At 41.4% G+C, this 26211-nt stretch overlaps 1 protein-coding gene across 10 annotated transcripts in view; it reads left to right on the plus strand.

Moving 5' to 3' along the window:
• Positions 1-26211, plus strand: part of SEMA6A (semaphorin 6A) — a 188729-nt gene that overhangs the window by 97249 nt on the left and 65269 nt on the right. For 9 of the 10 annotated variants that reach the window (XR_010924002.1, XR_010924003.1, XR_010924005.1 and 6 more), the window contains exons 2-3: positions 18316-18453; positions 22184-22301. Coding sequence is in view for 6 of the 10 variants with exons in the window: in XM_067569111.1 (XP_067425212.1) it covers positions 18354-18453; positions 22184-22301 (218 nt within the window). In the remaining 4 variants the exon portion in view is untranslated. Of the gene's footprint in view, positions 1-18315; positions 18454-22183; positions 22302-26211 lie in introns of those variants that run through there. The other variant, XM_067569115.1, reaches the window with a different exon arrangement.

Below are 26211 nucleotides of genomic sequence, written 5' to 3' on the forward strand. Positions count from 1 at the left end.
AACACAAAACAAAATCATGATTATGAGCTGTTGCCAGAGACATGAATCATCATGTTTGTGCTTCTTGAACTGGAAACTGTGCTTTCAAGCCATGTCCCTGCTGGAAAACAAACTGTGCTAGCAATAACTCATCTTTTTTGGTGAACATTTCCATGTGTGTGGTGAGGGTTTTGAAGACCTTGTTACAAGACTGAGGGGCAGTAGTTTGTCAGCGTGTTGGCCTTGGATGGAGAAGCAGGTTTAGGGTTAAAACTGGAGATTTAAAAATCAAAATGACTAAATAAAACTACTCTGTTTAAACCAGCAGAACTGCAAGTCAGGACCATTTTCAACATTCTTTAGTGAAAAAAAAACCCGTGGATTTCACCCCTTTTCCCTCCTTTCCTCTTTCTGTTTATATGGGTTGTAGGCTTTGCAGGGCAGGAACCTCTTTTCTTACACTTTGTAGACCTCTACCACATTTTCAGGATCTATATAAATAACAACGAAGGGTTGCATCCTGCATGATTTGGTCCGGTGTGGGCATGGCTCTTTATTTATTTTTTTCTCCAACTAAGCAGTCTAGCTGATCCCATGGCACAGATTAATCTCCGTCCGTGTTCTGGCACAGGGATGTAGCACAGGGTTTGTAATTTGTGTGTATGGTAGACACAAATTGGATTACCTCCATCACTTTATGTTTGAAAATGGTTCCAAACCCAGATACAAGCTCCAGTGTGAACAGGGCCTCATACTGCAATCTTTCCTTCAGCTGACACAATGTCACTAAAGCCTTTTAGGACGTTGGTAACCCCTAGATAATGGTGTGCAGTTGGTTAGAGGCAAAGCAGCAATCAGTAATCAAATTTCTAATGTATAGGTCACCAGAGTCAAAGAGAGAGGATGAGCCAGGGAGGGAATGGCGGGGGGAGGAGGCGGCTGTTGGATAAGCTGGGAGGATAGATTTCCTATCCCAGCATTCAGACTGCCTTAACTCTAAGTAGCATCTGGTTTTGCTAATTAGGGATGCTTTATTTCAGGCCTGTCATAAAGGAGAACATACCTTTTGTCTGTGTTTACATTAGAAATACCTTGAAAGCAGCATATTGGAATGAAAGTTTTTATATGGCTCTATGCATTTTTTTCCCCAAAGTTATAATAAATCCTGTTTTAAAAGAATCCAGAGAGAAGGGGAATGCTGGCAAATGTTTGCTTTTTTTTTTAAGCTGCACTATGCAGCTTATATTAGGCCAGCATTTTTTCTGATATGATTAATTCTATACGTTTCTAAACATGCATAACAATCAAACAAAGGCTGTGACTTGAAGCAACTGAAGTGGAAAATGTTACAAATTAGATTTTTGTCACTATTTGCATTTCCAGTCAGGCAGAATGCTGCTGGGGTATTCAGCCCATCTCCTGTAGCAGGAGGGCCTCATGCTTCTTCGCTCTCCTGGGGGAGAGAAGCAGCACTCTCTGCTCCCAAGGGACGGGCCCACAGGGCATCCAGTTCCTTGCGGGAGCAGGCAGTCCACTTCATTCCATGTGGAAGAAAGAGGTGAGGGGAGGAAACGCACTAAGCTCCCAGAAAAGGGAAGCAGCTTTCTACACCTGGAATTCCCTCCCACCCTGGTGCAAAGCTAACCACATCTTTCCATTGCCGTGTCTCCTTAAAACACACCTCTTCTCCAAAGCCTACCCGTGTTAACCCACTAAAAAGTGAATGTTACAGTCCTGTTTTACACAAACACAAATCAAAAAGTACCTTCCAGCATTCTGAACTGAAATGAGACCATTTTCTGGTCACCCAGAGCATCCTGGTTATTTGAAGCACTGATAGCATACTTGTTAGTTCTGCAAAGCAGGGGAAGAGACTGTGTCTGCCCCTCTAAACTTGCAGTCTAAACGGGCAGACAGGACAAGTAAGATAGATCAGCTCATGGGGAAGGTTGGAAGAACACAGAGCTTCAAGAGGTATGTGGGTGTGGGGTGGCAGGATATTCATTTCCTGCAGTAAGCGAGGCAGCATCCTTAGCTTTTGTGGATGAGGGAGTCACCGTACCTAGCTCTTGTGATGAAGTGGAGACAGTGGGGAGCTTTTTGGGGGTTAGGACAGAAAGCATGTGCCGTGTTTTCTTGTACTATGTGCTCGGTAACTTGAGAGGACTCCATTCTTATTCAACTGAACTGGCTGTTTATTAAAGCCATTTATAGCTAGTTCCAACTGCAGCGTAGTGTTCCTAGCCATTTGCAAACTCTTGACTTCCTGGAGCCTCTTCCAAATACTTCTCTTCTGCAAACCTTGCTCATCCCTCCAGTTTCCATGCAGGTTGCTGTACTCAGCTTCTGTGGGAGGAGGTAACTTCTTCGGAACCTCAGTGAAAGGGGCACTTTTGCTTGCTGAGGGAAACACTCTCAGTTCTAGGGTTAGAATGAGGAGCCGAGCCCTTGAATCCTGAGGTTGGAGGTGAACTCAGGGCCTCAGCAGAGGTGCTAATGAAGTACTGAATGAATTTCAACCCTCTTTCTATATGAAGATTCAAGTTTTTAAAATTTATTTGTTGTTCAAAATAATTCATCAAAATATTTGGCAATTACATTTATTCTATGGGATGGCTCTCTTAGCTATGATTGGTCAAGTGATGTTTGCGGATGACACTAAGCTGGGGGGGAGTGGTAGATACCCTGGAAGGTAGGGATAGGATACAGAAGGACCTAAACAAACTGGAGGATTGGGCCAAAAGAAATCTGATGAGGTTCAACAAAGAAAAGTGCAGAGTCCTGCACTTAGGAAGGAAGAATCTCATGCACAGCTACAGACTAGGGACTGACGAGCTAGGCAGCAGTTCTGCAGAAAAGGACCTGGGGGTAACAGTGGATAAAAAGCTGGATATGAGTCAGCAGTGTGCCCTGCTTGTCCAGAAGGCTAATAGCATATTGGGCTGCATTAGGAGGGGCATTGCCAGCAGGTCACGGGAAGTGATTATTCCCCTCTATTCAGCATTGGTGAGGCCACATTTAGAATATTGTGTCTAGTTTTGGGCCCCCCACTACAAAAAGGATGTAGACAAGTTGGAGAGAGTACAGCGGAGGGCAACAAAAATGATTAGGGGACTGGAGCACAGGACTTATGAGGAGAGGCTAAGGAAACTGGGCTTGTTTAGTCTGCAAAAGAGAAGAATGGGGGGATTTGATAGCAGCCTTTAACTACCTGAAAGGAGGTTCCAGGGAGGATGAGGCTAGGCTGTTCTCAGTGGTGGCAGATGACAGAACAAGGAGCAACGATCTCAAGTTGCAGTTGGGGAGGTCTAGGTTGGACATTAGGAAAAAGTTTTTCACTAGGAGGGTGGTGAAGCACTGGAATGGGTTACCTAGGGAGGTGGTGGAATCTCCATCTTTAGAGGTTTTTAAGCTGAGGCTTGACAAAGCCCTGGCTGGGATGATATAGCTGAGGTTAGTCCTGCTTTGAGCAGGGGATTGGATTAGATGACCTCCTGAGGTTCCTTCCAACTCTAATATTCGATGATTCTATGATGATTCTATGTTGTTCCTGGGATGAGCCTGACTCTTACAAACAAGTTCCTGGTGGGAATATTTTCAAAACTGAATTCAAAATTTGCTTTCTGCAGCTATTTAAGAGTGTTATGTCATTCTGCCGCTGCTTCGTTAACTGATTCAGCTCTGTGATGGATATCCACGAAAAGTCATTCTTGAGAGTCACAAGGCAGGAGCAAAGTGTAGATATGGGGAGTAGAGATGCTCAGCGCTTCCAGAACAAGGGATTTAGTCAGTAAACATTTTAATTAAAATATTTTTTCTATCAGAACTGGTGAACACACACAAAAACTACAGGAAAGAGAAAATAATTCAGGCCCTTCACACTCTCTTCATCCCAAATCTGAGAGAGAGGATCTCTGAATATCTGCTCCAGGAGATACTGTGTCCTAGAATTTTGTACATATGCAAACACATCTCTCTTTTAGTATGAATCTTAAACTCTTGTGAATAATGTGTTGGCTGTGCTGCATTTAGAGTTGAATGCCTTTGAACTGATCAACCACATACCATCACGTAGAGGATATTGATCCTATTGTTCAGGACACCAGAAATACCAATGTACATAGTCACAGATGCTGTAAATAAAGAGGTTTTCACAATCAGGGGTGAAATATGTGTAAGCGTGTGTCAAATAAATAAATAAATATTTGACTTGGAGTCAAACTGGAACTTCTGTTGGTGATGCCTTCCAAAAAAGAAGAAATTCCATGGGAGTCTGCTCTGAATTAGTGAAAGGGAAATTTTACTAAGAGCAAATGGTTGGAGGAACAGAAATATGACCAAAGACAGCTACTTTGATTACTGTAAGAAAGACACAGTGGAACTCAAACTCTTTTGAAGGCTGGTTAGAAGGGAGAAGGGATCTGTTCTACTTCATGTGCAGCTGAACTGCAGCATATGCCTTTCCTCGTTCCAGCGGAGAGAATGGGAGTAAGGACATCGGCCAATAAAGCTGTATAAGGCCAGGAGAAGGTAGTTGATTCCTATGTGCTTTATAAAAGAGACATTGCAAAATCATCCATTACCTGAGCCAAAGGCTCAGAGCTTCTGAGCTCCTACAACTTCTGCTGAAGTCACAGGGAGTTGTGGGCTCTTAATCCCATGGAAGGCAATGTCAAAATTTTAGAGGCCCAGGCCCTTTATTTCTAACTGGTATTGGGCATTTGGCATTTCTAGCAAGCCAAAGAATCATTGCTCTAAAGTAATGAGTAAACCTAAGACTCAGTCCTTCAGCCTATACTCCTGTGTGCAGTCCTATAGATGTCAATGCCGCTACTCACAGAAGAAGGGCTGCAGGATTGAGTCCAAAGCAAGAACATGAAACCATCATGCTAGCGGAGATCTCTGCTGGCTTCTCAAGTTACCCCAGTACACGCAGACAGCCTGCAGTCTCATTAAAACGCTTTTTGAGTATCTGATCTAATTCCTTTTTTTTAAATCTGTTCTCTCTCTGCTGGCACTGATCCTTGACTTGGCTGTAGATCAACAACTGGCAACAGACCAATTCAACATCCAGGTTATTGGAGCCCATCAAAAGTAATAGGAAATCGCTCTCTGCCATACTTGATATAAATTACATAACCAGCAGAGGTGCAGAGGGAGAAACAACAGCAGCAGCAGCTACAATGTTCCTGTTCCTACACAGGAATTATACTTTTGTCGGGCAAGTCATGAAGTATTCATGCAAGCCCCAAAAATACCTAACAGCCGTGCCAGAGAGGAAGCAGTAGTTCCCCTTTAAAACTGTATAATTATCAGACTCTCATGTTGAAGATCACACATGTCCATTCAGTTATTGAATTTTTCTTTTCATTCACCTGCACTTCGAAGAGTGAAGTTTGTGGTTGGGGAGAGGGAAAGCTCTTCAGTCGTCTGAAAAAGCACTAAGTTTCAAATACAGCCAAACCAGACAATTGTATATGATCCAAACATACCTCAAGTTAGGGAGTACCTTATCCTGACAGTGAGCTAGCTGGTGGGTATCATTTCATTGTTTGTCAGAGTGCTGATGTCTGGTGCTTTATGGCTTTTTTAAATTCTACAAAATCAGCTAGAATATTTGTAATAATGTTTCCAGCATCAGACATTAATTGTGTGTCTGAGCCGTTGACATTTTTTCCTTTCCAATATATCTCACTGTTGTTTGTTGGAACACGAGTGCAGTCAATCACTCCTAAAATGACTGTAGAAACCATCAATGACATAGAAGACTTTTTGTCTTATTGATTCTTTGGTGGGCTGAATAGCTTGGCCTGTCCTAGCATACGACCTGGAAAGAGACTGCCACTCATCTATGTGACATTCTTTGTTTCCTTTGCAAAAACCCTGCACACATTATGAGAGAATATTTCCTGCAGGAGAAGGGAATGACTTTGCTTTGTTCTACCAATTATCCAGAGAATGGATTAGAGGTTTCCCCTGTCGACAAGGAAGCTAACCCATCATTCTCAGTTCATGCATTCATACTCTGCTGACTCCTTTTTTCTCATTGCACTGGACCTTTTCCTCCTCGGCCTCTCCAAAGATGTAAAGTACATAAAAACACAGCTATTACTCACTCTTACTCTAGACAGCTATCAGTGTCGCTCAAACTCCCTTTCTGTACTGGTGTACAGGTGTGAATGAATGCGTACAGATGCTTGTACTCTAGAATAAATGGGTGAGGGATTGTCTACACTTACAGCAGCACAGCGGTGCCACTGTAGCGCTTAGTGAAGATGCTACGTATGCCAACAGGAGAGCTTTTCTCATCAGCATAGGTACTCCACCTCCCTGAGAGGCGGTAGCTATGTCGACGGGAGAAGCCCTCATATCAATATACTGCTGTCTATATTGGGGATTAGGTCCATACCCCTGAGCGACATAGTTATACTGACACAAATTTGTAGTGTGGACCAGGGCTGAATGTATGCCTGCATAGCAATGTAGTGTGCCTGTTTGGTGCAATGTCTGATCTCTTTCTGAATTATCACCTTTCTTTGCCTGAGCATCAATATCTCAGTTTGGTGCCTGCTTTTCAAATCCCTTCTCATCAGATAATTTCCTCCTGATACTGGTCTCATGGTAATTAGAGTGATTGTGCAGTGTCCTATTAATTAAAGGAATTGTGATTTTATATTTAGGAGTTAATTGGCGATATCTGCATATAACATTTTCCTGAAATAAATTGGATTACAGTAATTAACCTTGGGTCCAGCATAGCAGACAATAACCATTTGTATTAAGAGTACCCTGGAAGTAGAATCATTTAATATAGCTGTTGGCTCCTATCGTTGACTTTTTTCGTATGACCAAAGTAGGTGAAATGAAGCTATGGGTGAAAAATATGTCATGTTGTCATGAGTGACCCTTTTTCCACAAAAAAAAAAAAAAATCTTGAGGATAGGATTCTTTCTTGTGTCAACCTCTCCATAAAGCTGTTAAGGTTATAGATGATGTGGAATTTGGTAATTTTCTGGGCATAAATCCAAGTAGAGTAAAACTGAGAGACTGCCACTTGCAACTAGCAATTACCAGGAATTACCAGCAATTGCAGGAACTGGATGATTGGTACCTGCAAGCCTGGGGATCATCCCATTTTGGAAAAGCAAAACTATACAGATGTTCAGGTTCAGAGTCGTTCAGGATTTTTGTTTTTGTTTTTTCTTTAAAGCTGTGCACACGAATGAAAAGATCTGAAAAAATATATTGATTGATTCCACAAATTACCAGTAAAAAGAAATAATGAAAGGCAGAAATAGATATCTGTATAATCTATCTAAATTTTACATGCCCATTACCTTGATATTTGAGCACCTGAGATAAACTGTGTGTGGCAAAATTCCATTCTCATTCTTGCTGTAGTGTGCTCAGTTTATTTGTCACCATCGACTTATGCTTATCTACAAGGTGCTTTTAAAATTTGCCTTAGGGATTACATCTGTTTTGTGGCTGTTATTCATTTTTGCAGCAGTTTCCCTCTTGCCATTCTGCAAGGTGGAGAGAAACCTGAGAAACCTGATTTTATAAACAAGTAAGGGAGTAAATGTATAAACACAAGTCTTCAAGAACTCTTTGCTTACCTGCAGTTTTTATCTGTCAGGAACATACATACATTATCATGATGAATTGGTTGCTTTCCAGGGTAAAAGTCTTACCTTTACCTTCTCCTTCAGGAATTATACATTTATAAAAAATCTCCTTGCCTGAGTGGAATGTTGCGCATTTCATTGTGCTGAGCAACCTTTTATAGACTGTGATCTTGAAATTTGGCCTAAATCCTGTTATTGTCATGACTAGTCTATTCTAGTATATAAGAGGTGTTGGATTCTCTTAAAGTTGCCATTGTTGCTGTGGAGGTAATGCACTTTCATGGGGGCATGGCTCTAGTGATTGGATTAATCAAGCCATGATTTAAATTTTCAAAATTTATTAGCATTGTGGGATGGTTTCAGTAAATTGGTTGTAGGAATTTATGTGGTGGTTCAATTACTTTTGAGCTAAAGTTGATTAGTACCTTCTGAAACATATACTGTAGAAAGTTATTCTACTGAAGGTAAATCAAGCCCGGCTAGTGACTCTTTTTTTCTGAGTAAATTGCATTAATGTAACCAACATTACATATCAGTATTTGCACAAAAATTACATGGTGTGCTCTGATTATTCAACGATTGACTTAAATGTATTCTCAGCTGTTTCATTAAATTAAAAACTGGACATTTTCATTTAAAAAAAAATGAAATGAGTTTCTTAAAGAAAGCAATCAACTGCCACAAATCAAAAGACAATGTTTTAATTTATGAGTTTAGTTTTGAACTTTAAACAAATATGCAAAATAAAAATATTTATTTATGATTATGTTAAGCAGCAATCAGCTGCTCTAAAACACAATGATATGTTATATGGGATCCTAATTTTGGTCTGGAATAATGCTGTGCTCTTCATGTGATTTGATCTGTTGTGCAGACATAAATCAACTGTAAATTACCTTTTTGTTTTCCTGAATGCGGAGGAGATTGAAGAAACAACTGGAATCTATTTAAATATGCACCAGCAACAATGAAAGGAGGCATATGCTGAGTAATTGAGGGAATCTGACTTGAAGAGTTTGATGCACTAGAGGGATTATTTTAGGATTACTGCCTGATCCTGATGTTATGTTTACTGCAGACGTGTAGCAGCTCAGATTGTCTGCAGGGCTTTGTCAAACTTTTAATCAGTGGCAATTGGCAATACTATTGTGAAAACATACACTATTTCATGTTTCACTTTTGCTGTTATTGATAACAAAAGGAAAAAGGAAGACCACATTTCATTCTCTCTATATTTTTGGATTACATGCTGCAGTGTAATTTTTATTCCATATACCGAAAGAGAGAACAGAAGGTCAATTAACTACCATTGATATTTCCCAGGCAAAGTTAGGTTTGGGAAGACTAATGCTGTTGCTGGTAATGTTTCTGTTTTCTATTAAGCATGCTGAAATGAAACAGCAAAGTATTTATTAGAGATGGTGTTCTGTCTTGTCAAAAGACAGTGTTACGTTCAGCTCTTAAATCAATTCAAAATCTTGATGGTGGTTTATTGAAGCCGCAAACAATCAATAGAGCTATTTTTATCTCTTAAACAAGTGAGGTGTATTTAAAATAATAAAGACATCATTGTGATGACTGAACAAGCTGTTCTAAAGTTAGATCTGTTGCTGTACGTGTTTCTGATAGTAAGTAAGAGGAATAATTTGGACACTACCATTATTCTTTCATGCCGGCTTATTGCCCCAAAAATAAAATCAAAAATGTTTCTGGCAATAATCCTCAGAGCACAAATGGCTTTCCTGCCAGTTTTGGCATGCCCGATTTAAGTATAAAACTGAGCAGTTATTAGAAAGTGAAATATTTCATGATATAATTCCACCATCAGCATCAAGACAAAATGTTCATTGTTTCTGTTGCCGTGTGAGCACGTTATTGCCATTGCATTACTCATTCCTCTAAAATGTGTACCTTTGATACCCTGACAAATAGATAACCAGAAGAGTATAGAGGAGCAGATGCTTTAGCAAGGAACTGTGGCCATTTTCTCATTTGCTTTGGCTCCGTATCTCAATGCAAATATCACTGAACAGGTGGCTGATGAGGTCCCTGGAGATTGTTTACAGTAAAGGTTACAACCAGAATCAATAGGCCTGAGATCCTTCTAATTCCATCTGGAAGATGTGCATCTTCCATCTGACTGTTCCCTTTCTGAACAACAACATCCTATTAATGCTGTAGTCACTGGAACTGCATCACTCAGGTCAGCAAAAGGTTCTTCCTATTTAAGTCTTCATTTGTTCTTTACGTTTTCCTTTTGTACTCTACTTAGATGATCAGTAATGATGATCTATACAAGATAGGTTGCCAGCATTAGGCAGACTGAGTTTTACCTACTGACATGACACCTTCTTCAGGAAGAGGTTCATCCGTTCTGCTGGGCATTGTCCAAATCTTTTCAGTTTATCAGTCATTGAATCGGGAGGTGGTGATATTACACAATAGAGTTGACATTGCTGTGTATGATTTCTTGCCTGTGTAACACATTTACACAAACATCAGTATGCTGCAATAGAACCAAATCCTTTTGAAACAGTTTTGAGAAATATTTACATTTTGTTTTGAAACTTGATTTTAGCCTTAAGTTTGCTCTAGTTTTACTGGAAAGTTGCATACATCCTTAAATAGATAATTACATGGTATCTGGTTATACTTCTTTGGTAGATTTTTATGACTGTCCTCAATAAAGGTGTATGCTGTCAGTTGCTATATAAGGCAAAATATATCCAATGTTCCACCATTAGATATCCCCTGGGCCCAATTGTTATATCGGGTATGCAACCTGGGAAATGAGTAAGCAATGCTAAATCCAATTAAAATGGTAATAAAGTGCATATATCACAGGATGCCCACATATTCCCCCTATGTGCGGGGAGCACTTTGGCTTGTGCATAATTGAGGGGCACAGAATTTATGTGCACGTGTATTATTGTTTGTTTGTTTGATTGTTTTGTTGTTATTGAGGAAACACCTGTGGCGCCAAATCATAGACAAGGAACCCATGGCACTATATAAACACCTACCAAAAGGTCAGACCTGGCCCCAAGCAGCTTACAATTAAGAGGGAGCATGGTCAACTGGAAAGTGGGCGGGATATGGGATTCTCTGCACAAACCTGAACCAGACGGCATTGTCTTCCCCCTAGTAATGAGTGTGTAGGAGAAGCCCTAATAAGTGTGCAAATTAAAGCAGCCCAAGTGGTTGCTATACTTCTGGCCCATCAGTGTCTCTCTATTATTGGCCAGATACCTGGAATATTTGAGACATGTTGGGCTACAGGAATCGGATAGACAGCTGTAAAGACAACAGGAGAAGAGAAGGAAAGATGAATGTGGGTCCCAGAGAGATGTTGATGGTTAGTAGCTATGGAGAAAGAGGAACCTGGCATGAGTAGTTACAGCCACCTGCGCCTGCATTCAGGTGACTGATTATCATCACAGGAAAAGAGAATTGGTCATCCCAGACATCATCTTGCTGTGTTCCAGTTCAGTGCTCATGTCTGGCAATCCAAACTGTTTCCCGATGATTACCACTGTGTCACCTGAATCGTAGTGCATGTTGATCTCTCCACGCACCCTTGGGCTTTCATTGCTTCTGTTCATTCCTCTTTGTCTGCTGCCTCTGGCACCATTCCATCCCTCAATGGTTATCAGCACACTGCTTGATCTTTTTCAGTGCCACACTCAGCCACACCTCAGTGGTACCTGAGTGGTTGATCTAACCGTTACAAAGCAGAACTGCTACTCAATAACCACCTATAGCAATAGGATGTTTTCCCTGGACACCTCCCTTAGCTGACTGCACCTGCCTAGCTTTCCCTTTTTTACAGGGACAGTGGTTCACAGGTACATTCCTGTTATTGTTGTTCTGTTTCTAGCCTCTTTTTCTGGCTTATATAGAACCATGTCTTTCTCTGTCTAGGAACTGTGAATTTAGAAGGTAGTAAACAATAATAATAATGATACTCTGAATTTATAATAGTGCCTTTTCAAAGGATTTCCAAAGGTTTTTCCAGCTAGAGGCAAGGAACTTCAGTGAGTTGCCCATCATCACACAGCAAGCCTGTGGCAGAGTGGGGAATAGAATACAGGCTGAGTGATTGAGTCACATACCCTGCTTTTACCACTATGAAGCACTCTCCTTATATAAAGAGAGAGAGAGAGAGAGAGACACACACACACACTTTCAAAAAGAATTAGGCTCCTAAGTATCTGTCACTTTTGAAAATGGGACTTAGCTTCCTAAGTCACTTTTCAAAATTTTATTCCTGAAGATGAGCAAACAAATTTAGATGAACCTGCCTTTTAGAACTTTTTAGATGTTTTTACATTGTCTAATTCATCCTTTCACTCCCTTTGTTATTTTTCATGTTTGCTGGGCCCAGAAGTGCTGATTGTGATGAGAGAGCCTGTTCTCCAAATATTTATGGGGATCCCCCTGGATAATTCTGGTTTTATTGGCCATGTCTCCTTTCTTTATGCAGTGGTTCAAATTCTTTTTCCTGGGGCGGAAGGTATGACTTGAACTCTTAGATTTCTCACTCACAGATTCATCAGCACATTTTATTCTACATACAACCTAGCCCCTTCACTCCAAGGCTTGTTTGCAGGAAAGTAACTGGTGGCCTTTAGTTTGTACAAATATATACATAGTCTTCTCATAAATAGAGTCATAGATTTTTATGGTCATTAACGTCATTTAATATCACTTCCTGCCTAACTCAGGCTATTGGATTTCACCATGTAATCCTGGCACTAAGCCCAATAGTTTGTGAGTTGAATACAGCATATCTTCTGGAAAGACATCCATATTTGATTTAAAGTATATTTCTGATATATGTGAATCAAGCAAAAGTTGTGCAAGAGTGATCATGATTAGAGACCCACGGAATTGTTCTGCATTCCAACTCTAGTTGGAATTACACCCTGATTTACTAATGGTACAGTTGAGCTGAAAAGTTAAATGGGAGTTTCTCTAACATGGAAGATTGAAGCTCTTAAGGGTTAAGCACCATACATAAATATATTTGCCGCTGCTACTGCTTTAACGGGAACTATGCGTTCTGTTCTCAGGATCAAAACTGGCCTTAAGTTTACACAGAATCTATCAGGAAATTGGCACTTCATTTTTACATGATACAGGTAATCTGTGCAGAATAAGGCAAACCCTTTTTATACAGTCCAGACATAGTCACAAGGTAATATTGTGGCTGTAGCAACATATTAATTTCCTTAATCAAAGGGTTATTCTTCATACATTTCTACCTAGGACCACCATTCACTGAACACTAAATAAGATCAGAGAACAGAGGCTGGTGTCACATTTGTGTCTATCTCTTTGGCTTAGAGAAGTTATATATTGCATTTGGCTCAAAAAAAATCAAACCATTCTCCTTATATCACAAGCCATATTGAGACAGGGACAATATTACATCCTTATCTTCAAATACTCCTTGATGCCAATAATGTGTTTTTTCCCAATGTATAGATCAGAGACTAATAGTTACAGAAACATTATTTATTTGTTTATTTATTTGTATTGCAGTAGCACCTCAATCCCCTTATCGAAGTCAGTGCCCCACTATGCTGTACTCTTGCACCCCGCCCAAGAGTTTACAATCTGAGACAATAAGTCCTCATTTTGTCCCATAAAGGGGACTCTGATTTGCATGTAAAACAAAAGATTATATGATTTCTTTATACCTAATCACTGTAATGGCAAAGAGGGATAAAATATATACTTACTAAGGAAAAGTCTCCTCTCACTGACATCTGTGCAATCTCATTAACTTCAAGGAGACAGTTCAAGGAAAGATACTCTTGCATCAATGTATACTTGCATTAGTCCTAGGAATTCAAGAAAACAGACTGTTTGTGTTCTTCAGAACTCAGAAGAAAGTCCTACCCTTTCTCAAAACCTTACTAGCTCAATGACTAATCATACGTCAAACTGATACAGAATCTTTTATTCCAGTACTTTAAAACATTTATCATGCTGTATCTCAGGAGTTCACAAGTAAAAAAACCAAGCAAACAAAAACCCACTTGCCACTTTCTCTGTTGGAGCAATGTGCGCTTTTGAATAGGAAGAACGGAAGTTCTTGGCATCAGAGCCCCAGCTGATATAAACTAGCATAGCTTTATTGAAGTCAATGGAGCTACACCAATTTACACCAGCTGAGGATATACACCTTGATGTTTACAAAGCCATTGGTACCTGTACTCTCTGGGCATCACCATCTGGCTACTTGTGCTTCATTGCATGCTGTATAGGGAAGGACATTTGGTTAGGAAGTAGTTTCATCACACTTGTAAGTTAAAACACTTATCTCATGTCCAGGAGCCCACCTACAGCGGAGGACTTGCTGAAAAGGAAATTTATACTAGAAAGGAATGTAGCCATTTCTAACCGGCATCTTCCTAAAATTTCACTGAAACTGGACAAAAATCTTGCTCCACAGAAAGGATACCAAAATGCATATTAAATTAGTATAATTACCTTCCAAAAAAATCTGAAATTGACAAATAGATTCACTGTGGACTCAGTTCTCCATTGCTCTGCAGGCATTTACCCCAGTGAAGAGTGGGTGTAATGTACTGACAGATCAGAATGGCAGCGTTTTGTACTTACTTTGTACTGGTGCTAATGACTACACAAGCTGGAAAGGTGGTGCAGAATCAGCCTCCGTGTTTATTAGAAACAAATAAAAATATCCTTAAGAATGACAGAGGCTTTTGGCCTGAATTTACTGAATGAGTTAAGTGCCAAAGTCCCAGTTTTGGAACCTCTGCAATGTCACAAAACTCCCGCTGAACCCTATAGGCACCTAACCTCACGTGGCACCTAGGTTTTTGCCAGTAAAGTTCCCTAGACACCTGTGTTTCAGCCTCTGAGCATGTGCACCACTGCGTCCCAATAGAGACCTGAGCATCTATCTCCTGCCTAAACCCCAGAGCGATTCACAAACCAGGGGAAGACAGGCATTCTGCTGCCTAAGTTGGGTGCGGGGCCCAATCCAGTAGGGGCCCTGTGAGCATGCCTACTGGTTTGGACCCCTCAGATGAGTTTACACAATATAGCTGGGGAACAGGCGGTGTTCCCTCATAAACTTTAGCTCAATGGATAGGGTACTCACATGGGATATGGGAAATCACCCAGTTCAAGTCCCTTCTTCCACCTGAGGGGGAGAAGGATTTGAACAGGAATTTATCACCTTTTAGGAGAGTGCTCTAACAACCACTTGAAGTGGGGCTCCCTTAGTCTATCTTGTTGGAACTTTTGCACTCTGGATAAATAATCAAAGAGTCATTGGAGCAGGGAGACTGGATCCTGGGTTTCCCGCCTCTCACATGAGTTCTCTAACCACCAAGCTATGGAGTCGTTCTCATGCTTGTGCTCTCACTCCCTCTTAAAGAGTCATTTGGGCCAGAGAGCACAAGTGAGTGAGCTTGTTTAGGCCAGAGAACACAAGCGAGTGAGCGAGGATAGAGTATGCAGCTGGGTGGTAGGAGACTGAGGATCAGGTCCCCCCTCTTCCAATGATTCTTTAATTAGTTATCTGGTGTGCAACAGCTTCAACAGGAGAGACTGAGGGACAACCTGCTCCCACCTCCAAGAATCCTATAGCCCAACTTAGAGCACTCATGTGAGAGGTGGTAAATCCCTTCTCTCCTCAGATGGAGTGAGGAATTGGCCCAGGGGGTCTCCCACATCCCTGGTAAGTGCCCTAACCACAGGGCTAAAAACTATGGGAGAAGCACCATCTCCCCTCCAGCTTCTTGCTAAAATGGTGTAGGCACCTAATGCCAAGAGAGGGTTTGCAGCTGAGAATCATAAACAGAGATAGGTGCCTCCCTGCCACCTGCACTTAGGCACTGCCACTTATCTTGGGGACAGGAAGGAGGCTTCGCACACACCCTTGTTTTTGGCATCTCCCATTGGCTAGCTTAGGTGGCTCCCTGGATAGCATGCTGGCTTTTGTGAATCACAGTCTAAGGTCTCTCCCTATTCATTGTATAGGAGCTTAGGTGCCTATCTGAGGCTTTGTGAATCACAGTGATTCTCTGGGCACCTAAAAGTTAGGCACTGTGACACTGAGCTTCACACGCCTAATTTCTTTTTTGCGCTTAGGCCTCTGTGTGTAGAAATAGCTTTGCCCTGTTAAGCTGTTAGATGGCAGAGCTGCAAACTCCTTAGTCTTCTCTTTGTGTTCGTGTAAAGAAAAAATCCTGTTAAACTACACTTAAAACGACTGTGCAGTATAACAGAGGTAATTAATCTGACTGGAGGCCCTCTTGTCTACATGTTTACATGGGACAGCTCAGAAAGTTGAGTGAGAAGAAGGGAATGATATATCGCAACCTCCCCTGAAAAAAGTTTTTAAAGCTCTAAAGTGAAATGGCCAAGATTTATCAACGCTGCCTTAGTGCTTTTCCTCATATAATACATACATTGTTAGCTAGCTGAGGATGTGAGGACAGCAAGTAACATAAAGCAGCTATTCTTCTGTCGCTGAGTCCCACTGTAAGCCATGTTAAGTTTGAATTATCAGCCTGCAGACTGATACTGTGGGTGAAAAAAGTTTAAATTGAAAAACTGAATTGCTTGTTAAATTTCCTCTAGATAAACTACTGTTCCTTTCCGGTAGTTCAGAAAAGAGCTTTGCATTGGACTAAAGGAATTGCAAGAAGGGAGGAATTGAAATTTGTTGATATAGAAAAGCAGTATACTCTGTTTTGTCACCTTGCAAAGAACTAGAGACAAAATAGGCACTTCATACTGAGTATGAAAAATGAGTCTTTAAAGATAGCAAAACTATATTTAAAAAGACTTGTGAGAAAGAAGAAAATCAGTCTTTTCATTCTTTTTTCTTTTTAAATCCTACCTTGAATGTAAATCCTGAGGGAATTTGTTTTTTGAGTATTACTATTATTTGTTATTTCTGTTGTGGTAGCACCTAGCAACTTCAAACCAGGATTATATTAGACACTATACAAACAGATGACACAGAGATAGTCCCTGCCCCAGAGAGCTCCCAATCTAGATCCTATGAAACAGGTGATTAATGAGACAAATGGGGGAAGGGAAAACAAGGTAGTTATGGGGAGGCATAGTAGCCACAGGTGGCCACCAGCGTAACCAATGCCAGAATGCCAGACAGAACTGTATCTCTCGAGATTCCTGTGTATTATTCTCTCCCCATATGCTTTCTCGGGTAAAATATAATAGCCAGCCAGTTTCTGTTTTATAATTTACTTACCCTTGTTGTTATACCTTTGCTGTCCTTTTAGTGCTGTGTGGCAGTTGAGGAGTCAGTTAGTCACAGAGTGGCTCACATCAAAGTTTATTTTCTGTGGGATCAAACTTTGGTTAATCAAAATACAGAAGCAGCCAAGTTTTTAAGTTTGTGTGTGAACAATAATAGGCAAACATGGAGTATAATAAATCATCTAGTTATAGCCCTGAGGGATCACATTGCCCTTCAACAGAGTTTCCATCTCAAGTTCAGTTATTATAGGAGCTGGGATTTTATTTAAAAGCACGTATCAGAAAAGGCAAATTAATTAGTGTGACGTTTCCAATTGGATAAATGATTGGGAACTGGCTGTGTCTGTGAAATTACAAGTAAAAATGCAACACTCAGAACTTGTTAATGCTTTTTTTGGCATGGAAAAAGGAGACAAAGGTATCTAATATTAAATGGTGTTGCAAAAGGACAAGTGAGCACTTTATTTGCCAAATTAACTTTCAAAGACTATCTAGGTTAAAAAGTTTGACTTTTCTGCACATAAATCTTGAATGATTGACAGGCTACTGTAAAATAGCTTTGTTCAGAAAGATCATCTTTGACAGGCAGCATAAAAGGTTTGAAACTCTGGAAGGGAAGAAAAGAAAACCCCACTTTTACACTGATTTCACCTGCAGATCAGCACCTCTGTGAAATTTGCCAGGGAATTATGAGCTATTTACTGTACTATGTTTTCTTTCACTGTGTCCACAGGCCCCTTGGTTCTTTTTATCTTCAAGATTTGGGAATTTGTTTGTTTATTTATTTTGCACATGAAATGTGAATGAGCGAATGCATTGGTGAAACATGAGGAAAGGGATGTTAGACAGTTTTATTCACCTTTATTTTATTGCAAGTTAGAGTGTTGGTTTTATGTTACCTACATTTATGGGTACATATTTTTATGGTAAAGCCCAGTGACATGTTCAGCGTGCTCCATCAAACTCTCTGTGTTTCTGTGTTTAATTCACAACTCTGCATGGTATGAATCAGTATAATCTCAATCTTTTTTTTTTTTAACCAAAATAATGTAGTGTGGTTTTTATTTATGGCCTGTGTCATCATCTAATTATGTAAACCTACCCAAAGAAACAGCAGATGGAGTATTTCCCTAAAAACTCTTGTCAGCTATTGATTGACTCCGAAGACAAAGTTTTTTTTATTCTTCCAATCAGCAGAGACAAGAAAGTTCACAGGTAGCTCACAGCATATTTAAAGCCAAGTTGCTGGTGCCACTGATACGGGCAAGAATGAAAGAGAAGTGGCCCAGCAGGGCAGGCCCTTTTCAAAATTACACTTATTTGTTAGTTTATAGTGAGAATCCCCTTTGTTATTTGTTGACCATTCAAGCCCTACTTTCTGTGTGCACTGGTTAAAACTGAATGGACAGAAAGCTCTTATGCCCTTGTTTTATATCCACAGAGTGAAGTGAAAAAGTAAAGTCTCCCCGCTGAACTACTATGAGGTCAGAAGCCTTGCTGCTATATTTCACACTGCTACATTTTGCTGGGGCTGGTTTCCCAGAAGATTCTGAGCCAATCAGTATTTCGCATGGCAACTGTAAGTATGAAAAACCTGGTGCTTTTTCCCCCAAGCTCCAAGAACGAATATATTGATCACTGAACTTCAAAATTACAAAGTTTTAGTTAACCCAGTGATGGATTAGGACTAAAAATTGGCCCTGGCATTTAAAGCACACCAGCCCAAGTTCAGGCTGTGGGCTCTATGCTACAGCCTCTCCACAACCCACACACGCTCCACCAATAACACAGCAGCAGCCCGACCTGCAAAGTTAATTCAGTCGGGGAAGAGCCTGTGGTGTCCTACCCTGTGCATGTGCCACAGCATCGAGACCAGGCTGTCCACAGGCTCCGTGCCACAGCTGCAACCCTCGGTGCTAGCTCGGGGCAGTTACACACAGACCTTGGGTGACCAGATGGCCCGATTTTTATAGGGACAGGTGGATGGGTCGCTGGCTGACTCCTGGGCAGAGAGCAGTGCTGGGGCAGGGGAAGAGGGAGATGAGGAGGGGTTGGGGGATAGGGAGGAAAAGAGGAACCTGTCTGGCAAGCTGCAGCACGTACCATTGAAATGATTTACTAGACCTACACAAATAACCAAATTTGTTTGCTCAGCCTCTGATAAATCTTTGTCACACCTTACCATTTGGCATTTTGGGCAATAAAATTGGTGGTAAATCTGAAAATTTTGCAACAAAGATTCTCCATTTTCTGACTGCTGTAATGGGGAGTCCCTATGAGAGGAGGCTAGCACAGTTTGCTACAAGTCAGGATCAAGATGGACTGACTGGCTGGACTATATGGGAAAGCATGCAGTGCACCTGGTTCAGACCCTCAGTGTAAGTTCCTCTTTATCATGGTTAGTTACCACAGTTCAGTCATGATTATTCCAAAAAGGCCTTCTGGGGGCTAAATTCACAGGGGGGACTTAGGCATCTCACAGCCTCTTTAGGAGTCTAAGCACAACAAGCAGTTGCCATTGGCATTCACACAATCCCCACTCAGCTGCCACCTAACTCTGAAGGTACCTGAAGCCTCTAGGCTGCAAAGTTTCCACTTGTGAAGTTTCTGAGGTGCCTAAATTTATGCCACAAAATCTTACACTGCCCAGCAGCTTGGCAGCCAGTTCACACCTGTGCCCCAGTGGGTTTACAAAGTATGCATTCCTTCCACCACTAGACACACTCATAGCCTACACAAGGGACAACTGGAGAACAAGGTCTTGCCACTCCCAGTACCCAGTTTCCCAGTGGTTAGGGCACTTTCTCCTAACGTGGAGCTCCTCCTTTCAGGTGAGTGCTGTAATTGCTGGGCTCTCTCGCTCTCTCTTTCCTGTTGAAGCTGTTCCACATTGGATAAATAATTAAATATTCATTAGTGCAAAGACTTGGACTTGAGTCTTCCCTCTCCCAAGTGAGTGCCTTCCAGGCTATAGAGTCATTGCCACTCTCTGTGGCTCATGAGTATTTAATTATTTTATACAAAATGGAACATCTTCAACAAGAGAGATTAAGATTGACCCACCTATAACAGTCCAGTGATTAGGACACTCTCCTGGAAGTCCAGTGTGAGTCCCAGGTCTCCCATCTCCCAGGAGAATGCTCTAACTTCTGGACTATTGGATAGAAGGGTGAAGTACCAGCTGCAACTCAGTTTTTCTTGAGAAAGGGCTGACCTGACTTAGGTACCTAACTCCATGCGAGAGCTCACTGCCATGAATCCTAAGGGGAGATAGGCACTTCCCTCTGGCCGAGACTTAAGCACCTAACTTCTTTTGAGGGGCAGAGCTTAGGCCCTTCTCCTCTGCATTTCCTACTGGCTAGTTTAGCTGGCAACTGCCCAGCTTGCTGGCTTCTGTGAATCCCATTTTTAGGCACCTACCGCTCCCCACACTTTGTATAGGAAGCCTGGGTGCCACACTTGGGACCGTGAATTCCACTAGGTGACAGAGCACCTCGAAGTTAGACCCTACTACCATGAAATCTGCCTTGTGACTCTAGCCCTGGGTACTCTGCAGCAAAAAGGAGGTGTTCAGCACGTGTCAGCATTGGCACCTGCATTTGTGAAAGTGTGGTAAGGAATGCCAAGTCACCAATCTTAACCCCTCTGCAGAGGAAAACATGGGAAACTTCTCTTTCTATGTTATGAATGTCAAACGGCTGCAAAAATACAGGCCCCAATTCACACAAGGTCAGTCAGTTACAAAGGAACCAGTGTTGGACAGAGAAAAGCTGGAATGCTAAAAATTAGTACTTCTCAAGTAAATCTTGGTCAGGAAGATTAACCTTCTGAACCTAAATCCTCAGTGAGTTTTGTTAATTTATTTACTCAGCTCAGATGCAGCATCTGGTTTGCAGGGAAGTTCCTGCTTCCACCCAATTTTACAGCTGGGCTGACTGCAACACAAAGTGACTTGCCCACGCCTGTACAGTGAGTCAGTAGCTCAACCAAGATCAGTATCGAGGACCCTCTTAAAGAGTGTTAGCAGAGAAAATTAAAGCAGAGTATTGACCATAATAGCCCCCCAAAGTAGCTTCATTTGTTTGGAGCAAACAGATATTGGGGGAAAGGGCTTAACACTTGATCAGATACCAATTAACTGCATTATGTGAATGTGCAGGAATTCTGCCTTCTGATGCTTCTCCTACTCAGAGTCTCCTTTTCTTTCTGTCTTGTGGGTGTTTTTCTGATTGCCCATCTTCCTGAAAGCTGGCTCGTTGACTAGCTCTTGCAACTAGAGACATGCATTACAAATGTGTCAGACAGATAGAAACTGTCAGAAATATTCTCTGGGTGTCTTATTTATAGGGTCTCCATACAATTGTATGGAGACCCCATCAGTGTATGTTGACTTCCCAGCAATGAGAGCATTGGAATATAATGAATAAGTGCTCTCACTGACTGTCAGCGCTGGGGAAAAGGCTGACTGGCTACTGGTACAGACTTCCAATCAGCATTATCATCAAGCTGCCAAGAAAACAAATGTATCAGACAGGTTGCCAGAAAGAAAGAAAGAAATACAACCGAAACCAGTCACTTAAAATAAATAAATAAATAAATAAGAGTTCAATTAATGGCTACCCACCACTTCTAAAAATACACCCGGCTGCCTGGCAGTGGCAGCCCAGTCCTGCAGGAAACCCATGGAGCTGGTAATTTTGTACCTAGATGTGCCAAGTCCTTTGCTCTAACCTCTAGCCGGCATAGCCATTGCAATGATGGAGGGGGTATTAGAAGACAGTGTTTTTCAACCTTTTTTTCATTTGTGGATCCCTACAAAATTTCAAATGGAGGTTCGAACCCCTTTGGAAATCTAGGACTTGGTCTGTGGACCCCCACGTTGGAAACCATTGCATAATATACCATAAAATAGCTTTGTCCTGAAAGATAAACTTTGGCAGGCAGAATCCAGCATTTAAAACGCTGCAGGGGATGAAAAGAAAACTGTGTGCAAGTGCTAAGTACCTTTATGCTAAGAGCTCTTAGAGCAGTTTTATGCTCTCAGAAATCACAGTTTTTCATTTCTAAAAACATAATGGCTTTCTCCTTGACAATTGCAAACAGAGATTATAACTTTGATGAGCTATGCAATCCACTGTGCTATTACTTCAGTACCCCAGGCTATGTTGTGGGGAGAGACAGCAAGAACAGGAACTATAGCTTCTGGCAGTGTATTAGGTGACGGGATATTCCATGTTAACATGACTTCTTAATATGACTCTCTCTCTGTCTTCTGCTTTCTTTCTCCCAACCCCTTTCCCTTCTCACAGATACAAAACAGTATCCGGTGTTTGTGGGGCACAAGCCAGGACGGAACGCCACACAAAGGCACAGGCTGGACATCCAGCTGATCATGATAATGAACAGAACACTCTACATTGCTGCTAGGTCAGTCGTGTTTTCCAAACGTCCTTCTTGCTAGTCCTAGAAAAAATTGATATTCTGAGTTCATCTCTGCCAGACATACATTTTAGGATTTTATCGCACACACATAGAGGTATTTGCAGTCTGTTTGTAATACATCTTAAAAGCCACGTTAGTCTGTCATCTAGGGCTCAATCCTGCAAAGTGCTGAGCAGCTCTTGGAAGCACTGGGTACCTCCAGCTCCCATTAAAGCCAATGGAAGTTGAAGGGATTCACAGGAGCTTGGAGGCTAGAGCCGGAATCGTTATTTCCTTAAAGGAGTCTGTGTTTTTGTTTGAGCACACAATTAATTATGTATTTTGAAGAACAAACACACAGGATCCACTGTGTACGTGAGAACGTATTTGAATAAGAGTAATTAAACTTTCATGTTGCTATTATAGGCATATTTTATAGTAAAACAAACAAAAGAAAGCAGAAAAATATGTTTACTGCTTTTCCTGTGATGTAGTCCATGAGGTTAATTGAATGTATTTTTTAGTTCTTTTTGCTAGACAGATATACTTTTATATGTACAAACATGCATTTATAAGAGAAGGCTGATATGGCCAGACCCTTAGTCTGTATAAATTGGCATAGCTCTATCCATTTCAGTGGAGCTATACCAATTTATACCAGCTGCAGACCTACTGCATATTATATGTAAATACTCTCCCATAAGTTGTTGGCTTTCCAATGCTAACAGAGGTCAAAACTTACAGTTATTACATAAGTGTCACAGAACGGTACCTCGATACCATGCTGATCGGCACATAAGAATACATTTAGGGAGCTGATAGTTTAGAGTAATTGATTGAAGGATTGATTGATACACCAAGGAACAATTGTTGTCAGAAGGTGCCATTTTTACGCCATAACTACAGTTTCAAGGTGCTTCTTGTTATGCCTAGACCAGTGATTCTCAAAGTGGGGGGTGGGCCCCCCTGGGGGAGGCGCAAGATGGATCATGGGGGGCACAGAGCAGGGGACAGAGCCCGTCCAGCTTCACACTTCCCGGAGAAGGAAGCAGCTGCCACCCACCTCCTGCAGCAGCAGCAGCCCGCTGCCAGGCATGCTCCCTGCACTGCTGCTGCCCTTGCGCTGCTGCTGCACCCGCTTCCTGCACCGCTACTGGTGCTCGCTGCTCCCCACTGCCCCCCGCTGCTGCCATGCTCCCCGCCTCCTGCACTGTAGGCCCTGGTTGTTTTTTTCTGAAAGGAGGGGTTCAGGGGAAGGGGGGGCGCGATTGCTAGGGCCCACAGTGCGGGAAGCGGTCCCCTGTTTTTTTCTGAAAGGGCCTCCCCCTTTCATAAGGGGGAAAGGAGGGTGCGATTCAGGGGAAGGGGAGGCGTGATTGTTAGGCAAAAGTCCACATTTAAAAAGTTGGAGAACTATTGGCCTAGACAATGAAGGAATCTGTAGATTTCACTGCTAAACTCAGTTTCTAACAATCTCTTCATATGCAAGCTTTCAATTCCCTCACGTCCTGGAGATTGTGGGGATCCAGACCTCCGCTGGTTTCCTATTGTCTTTCCTTTCCATGGCAAGTACTCTCCAAGCTCAGCAGTCCCTAGGAAAGAATGCACACACTGGAGCTGTGACAGAGTGAGGAGTAGTGTTTTAAATTAAGAGCATATATTTTCAAAACAAGGCCATTTTGTCTCTTTTTTTTTTTCCCCCCCCTTCCCTTTTCTCAGACCATTCCCATACATCGTTGTGCTGATCCTTGTGTGTGCTCTAGCCTGCTACCATATATTGCAAGCCATACTTCTGTAACATTCCCAGTTCCTGTCCACAAGGCATTGACGAATTATCAAGTCTCAAACTCTGATATTCTGCATTGCAGCCTGTTGCACTCAGTAAAGGACTAGAGAGCCAGGCCAGCCTTTAATTTTCATTAGGGGACAAATCCTGGGAAAGAGTACTTCAGCGTAAAGCAGCCACTGCCCAAACAGGTGCCAGCAGCTATTATAGGTTTTGGCCTGGGAAAATCAGATGTGGTTTTGTTGTGCCCCATGTAATACTTTGGGCAACAGGATCCATGTTGTGCATGTACCTACTGGCCATGCCTCCTTCCCTACAACTTCACCTTCAATTATTCTTCAGAGAACAAGAGTGGAACCTGGCTCGATGACACAGAAATTGTGCTGAGTCTCTTAATGAGAGTGCTCCACTCTTTGCCTTCCCATGAAAGCACAGCACCTGTGTGCGATAGTAAGGGGATGGCAGGATTTCCTCTTTAATATCATTTTTCATGGGGGAATCCTCTTATTTTTTTTGCTTTTTTCTTGTTTGTTTTATTTTCTAAAATTGGCGGGTTATTTGCAGCATGACGATTAGAATTGAGACAAATTAAGTCAAATCTGCTTTGTGGATTAAAATGTGACTGTGGTATCCAAATGTTGTTCTCAGACTAAAATGCTGATGCAAATATTAGCTTGTGGTCAGCAAGCGACATGCCCCTCCTGCACACTGATGCTATAGTTTGAAAAACAATCTGAACTTTTTGAAATGGAAAATAACTATTCACAAATCAGGTTATTTTAAAAAGTAAATTAATTCCTTAGTCTGCGTCTGTGTAATATATACCATATTTAACACAAACACTCATACACAATGTATATATAAAATATTATACTATATTCAAATAGAGAAGTGCTTAGACATTACTGGGGACAAATGACCTACAAAAAGACCTAATCCATTTTTACTTACACAAGCACAACAAATATTCTTATACTTTTCTTTGCCCCGGTAACTCAAAAGCTCTTCAAAAGATTATTTTACTCCTAAGTGTTACTGGAAAATGTCCCCTCTAGGTTGAGAAGCCTATGTGATAAAAGTAAAAATTTAAAAGGTCATTTTTATCTTCAAGTGATAAACTTTTGAAAACGAGTGATCTTTCCATAATTAGTGTGAATGAAAGTTTATATCTGTAACACTAGGGTGGCAATAAACTTAGAGACTGAAGCAAATGTGAACACAATCAAAAGTGTTTATCAAAGAACATCATAACAGGATTAATTAAAACTGTACTTAGCATAAATCCCTTAACTACCATATCAGAGGCATCTTTTAAGTTGTTTTGTAAGTGTCTAAATATAGTGATACTAAGTTTACATTTACCCAATTATATGAAAAGCAATCCAAACAAATGATTAAACATTGAGGTTTTTGAGAAAATCCAGTGCTCACTGTTCACTTTGCAGTTAATTTCCTTGGAAACTGATTTCAAAGAGCCAGCTAGCAATTGATTACTGCATAGTTGGCATAAAACAAAATCTCTGTTTATCAGTTGCCTGTTTTGTCAAATAGGATATGGGGATGTATAGAAGAATTTTGTACTAACTATTATTACGTACATTTTTGTGGGGTTGGAAAGATTTTAGTGCAAATTATGGGCTAGATATTCAGCTGGTGTAAATTAGCATAGCTTCACTGAAGTCAAGGAGCTATAGCAGCACACCAATTAACATCAGCTGAGCATCTGGAGCATCATTTGCTATGGGGCAAGTGGGGCAGTTGCCCCTCCAGACCTTAGTTTGCTCCCCTCAGACTTTTCATAGGCCTATAGGCCCCATTATAGCATCCACTTTCACTCCCTTCCCCAATTTTGCAGGGCACAAACTATGTTCTGTATGCTGACACAACTTTTTCCTGCCTCTCCTCTCCCTACCCAGGCAGAGTTTTTCTGAAATGTTGCCCCTGAATTGTCCCTCTTCATATTTAAAAGAACAGCAGCGTTTTCTTCTTCCTTCAGGTGGTGCAGATTTGCACACCCCTTTCCTGAAGTTCACTGTGTCGTCTCTTCCTGATGTCTTGTTTGGTGATTGCTTTTGTTCACATCATCTGTCACCTCCCATATGTATATACAGAATGGTTCATTGAGCCCCT

The sequence above is a fragment of the Emydura macquarii genome, unplaced genomic scaffold, assembly GCF_026122565.2.
Source record: "Emydura macquarii macquarii isolate MOO-44397 ecotype Brisbane River unplaced genomic scaffold, CSIRO-AGI_Emac_v2 contig_2897, whole genome shotgun sequence".
Taxonomy (NCBI): Eukaryota; Metazoa; Chordata; order Testudines; family Chelidae; genus Emydura; species Emydura macquarii.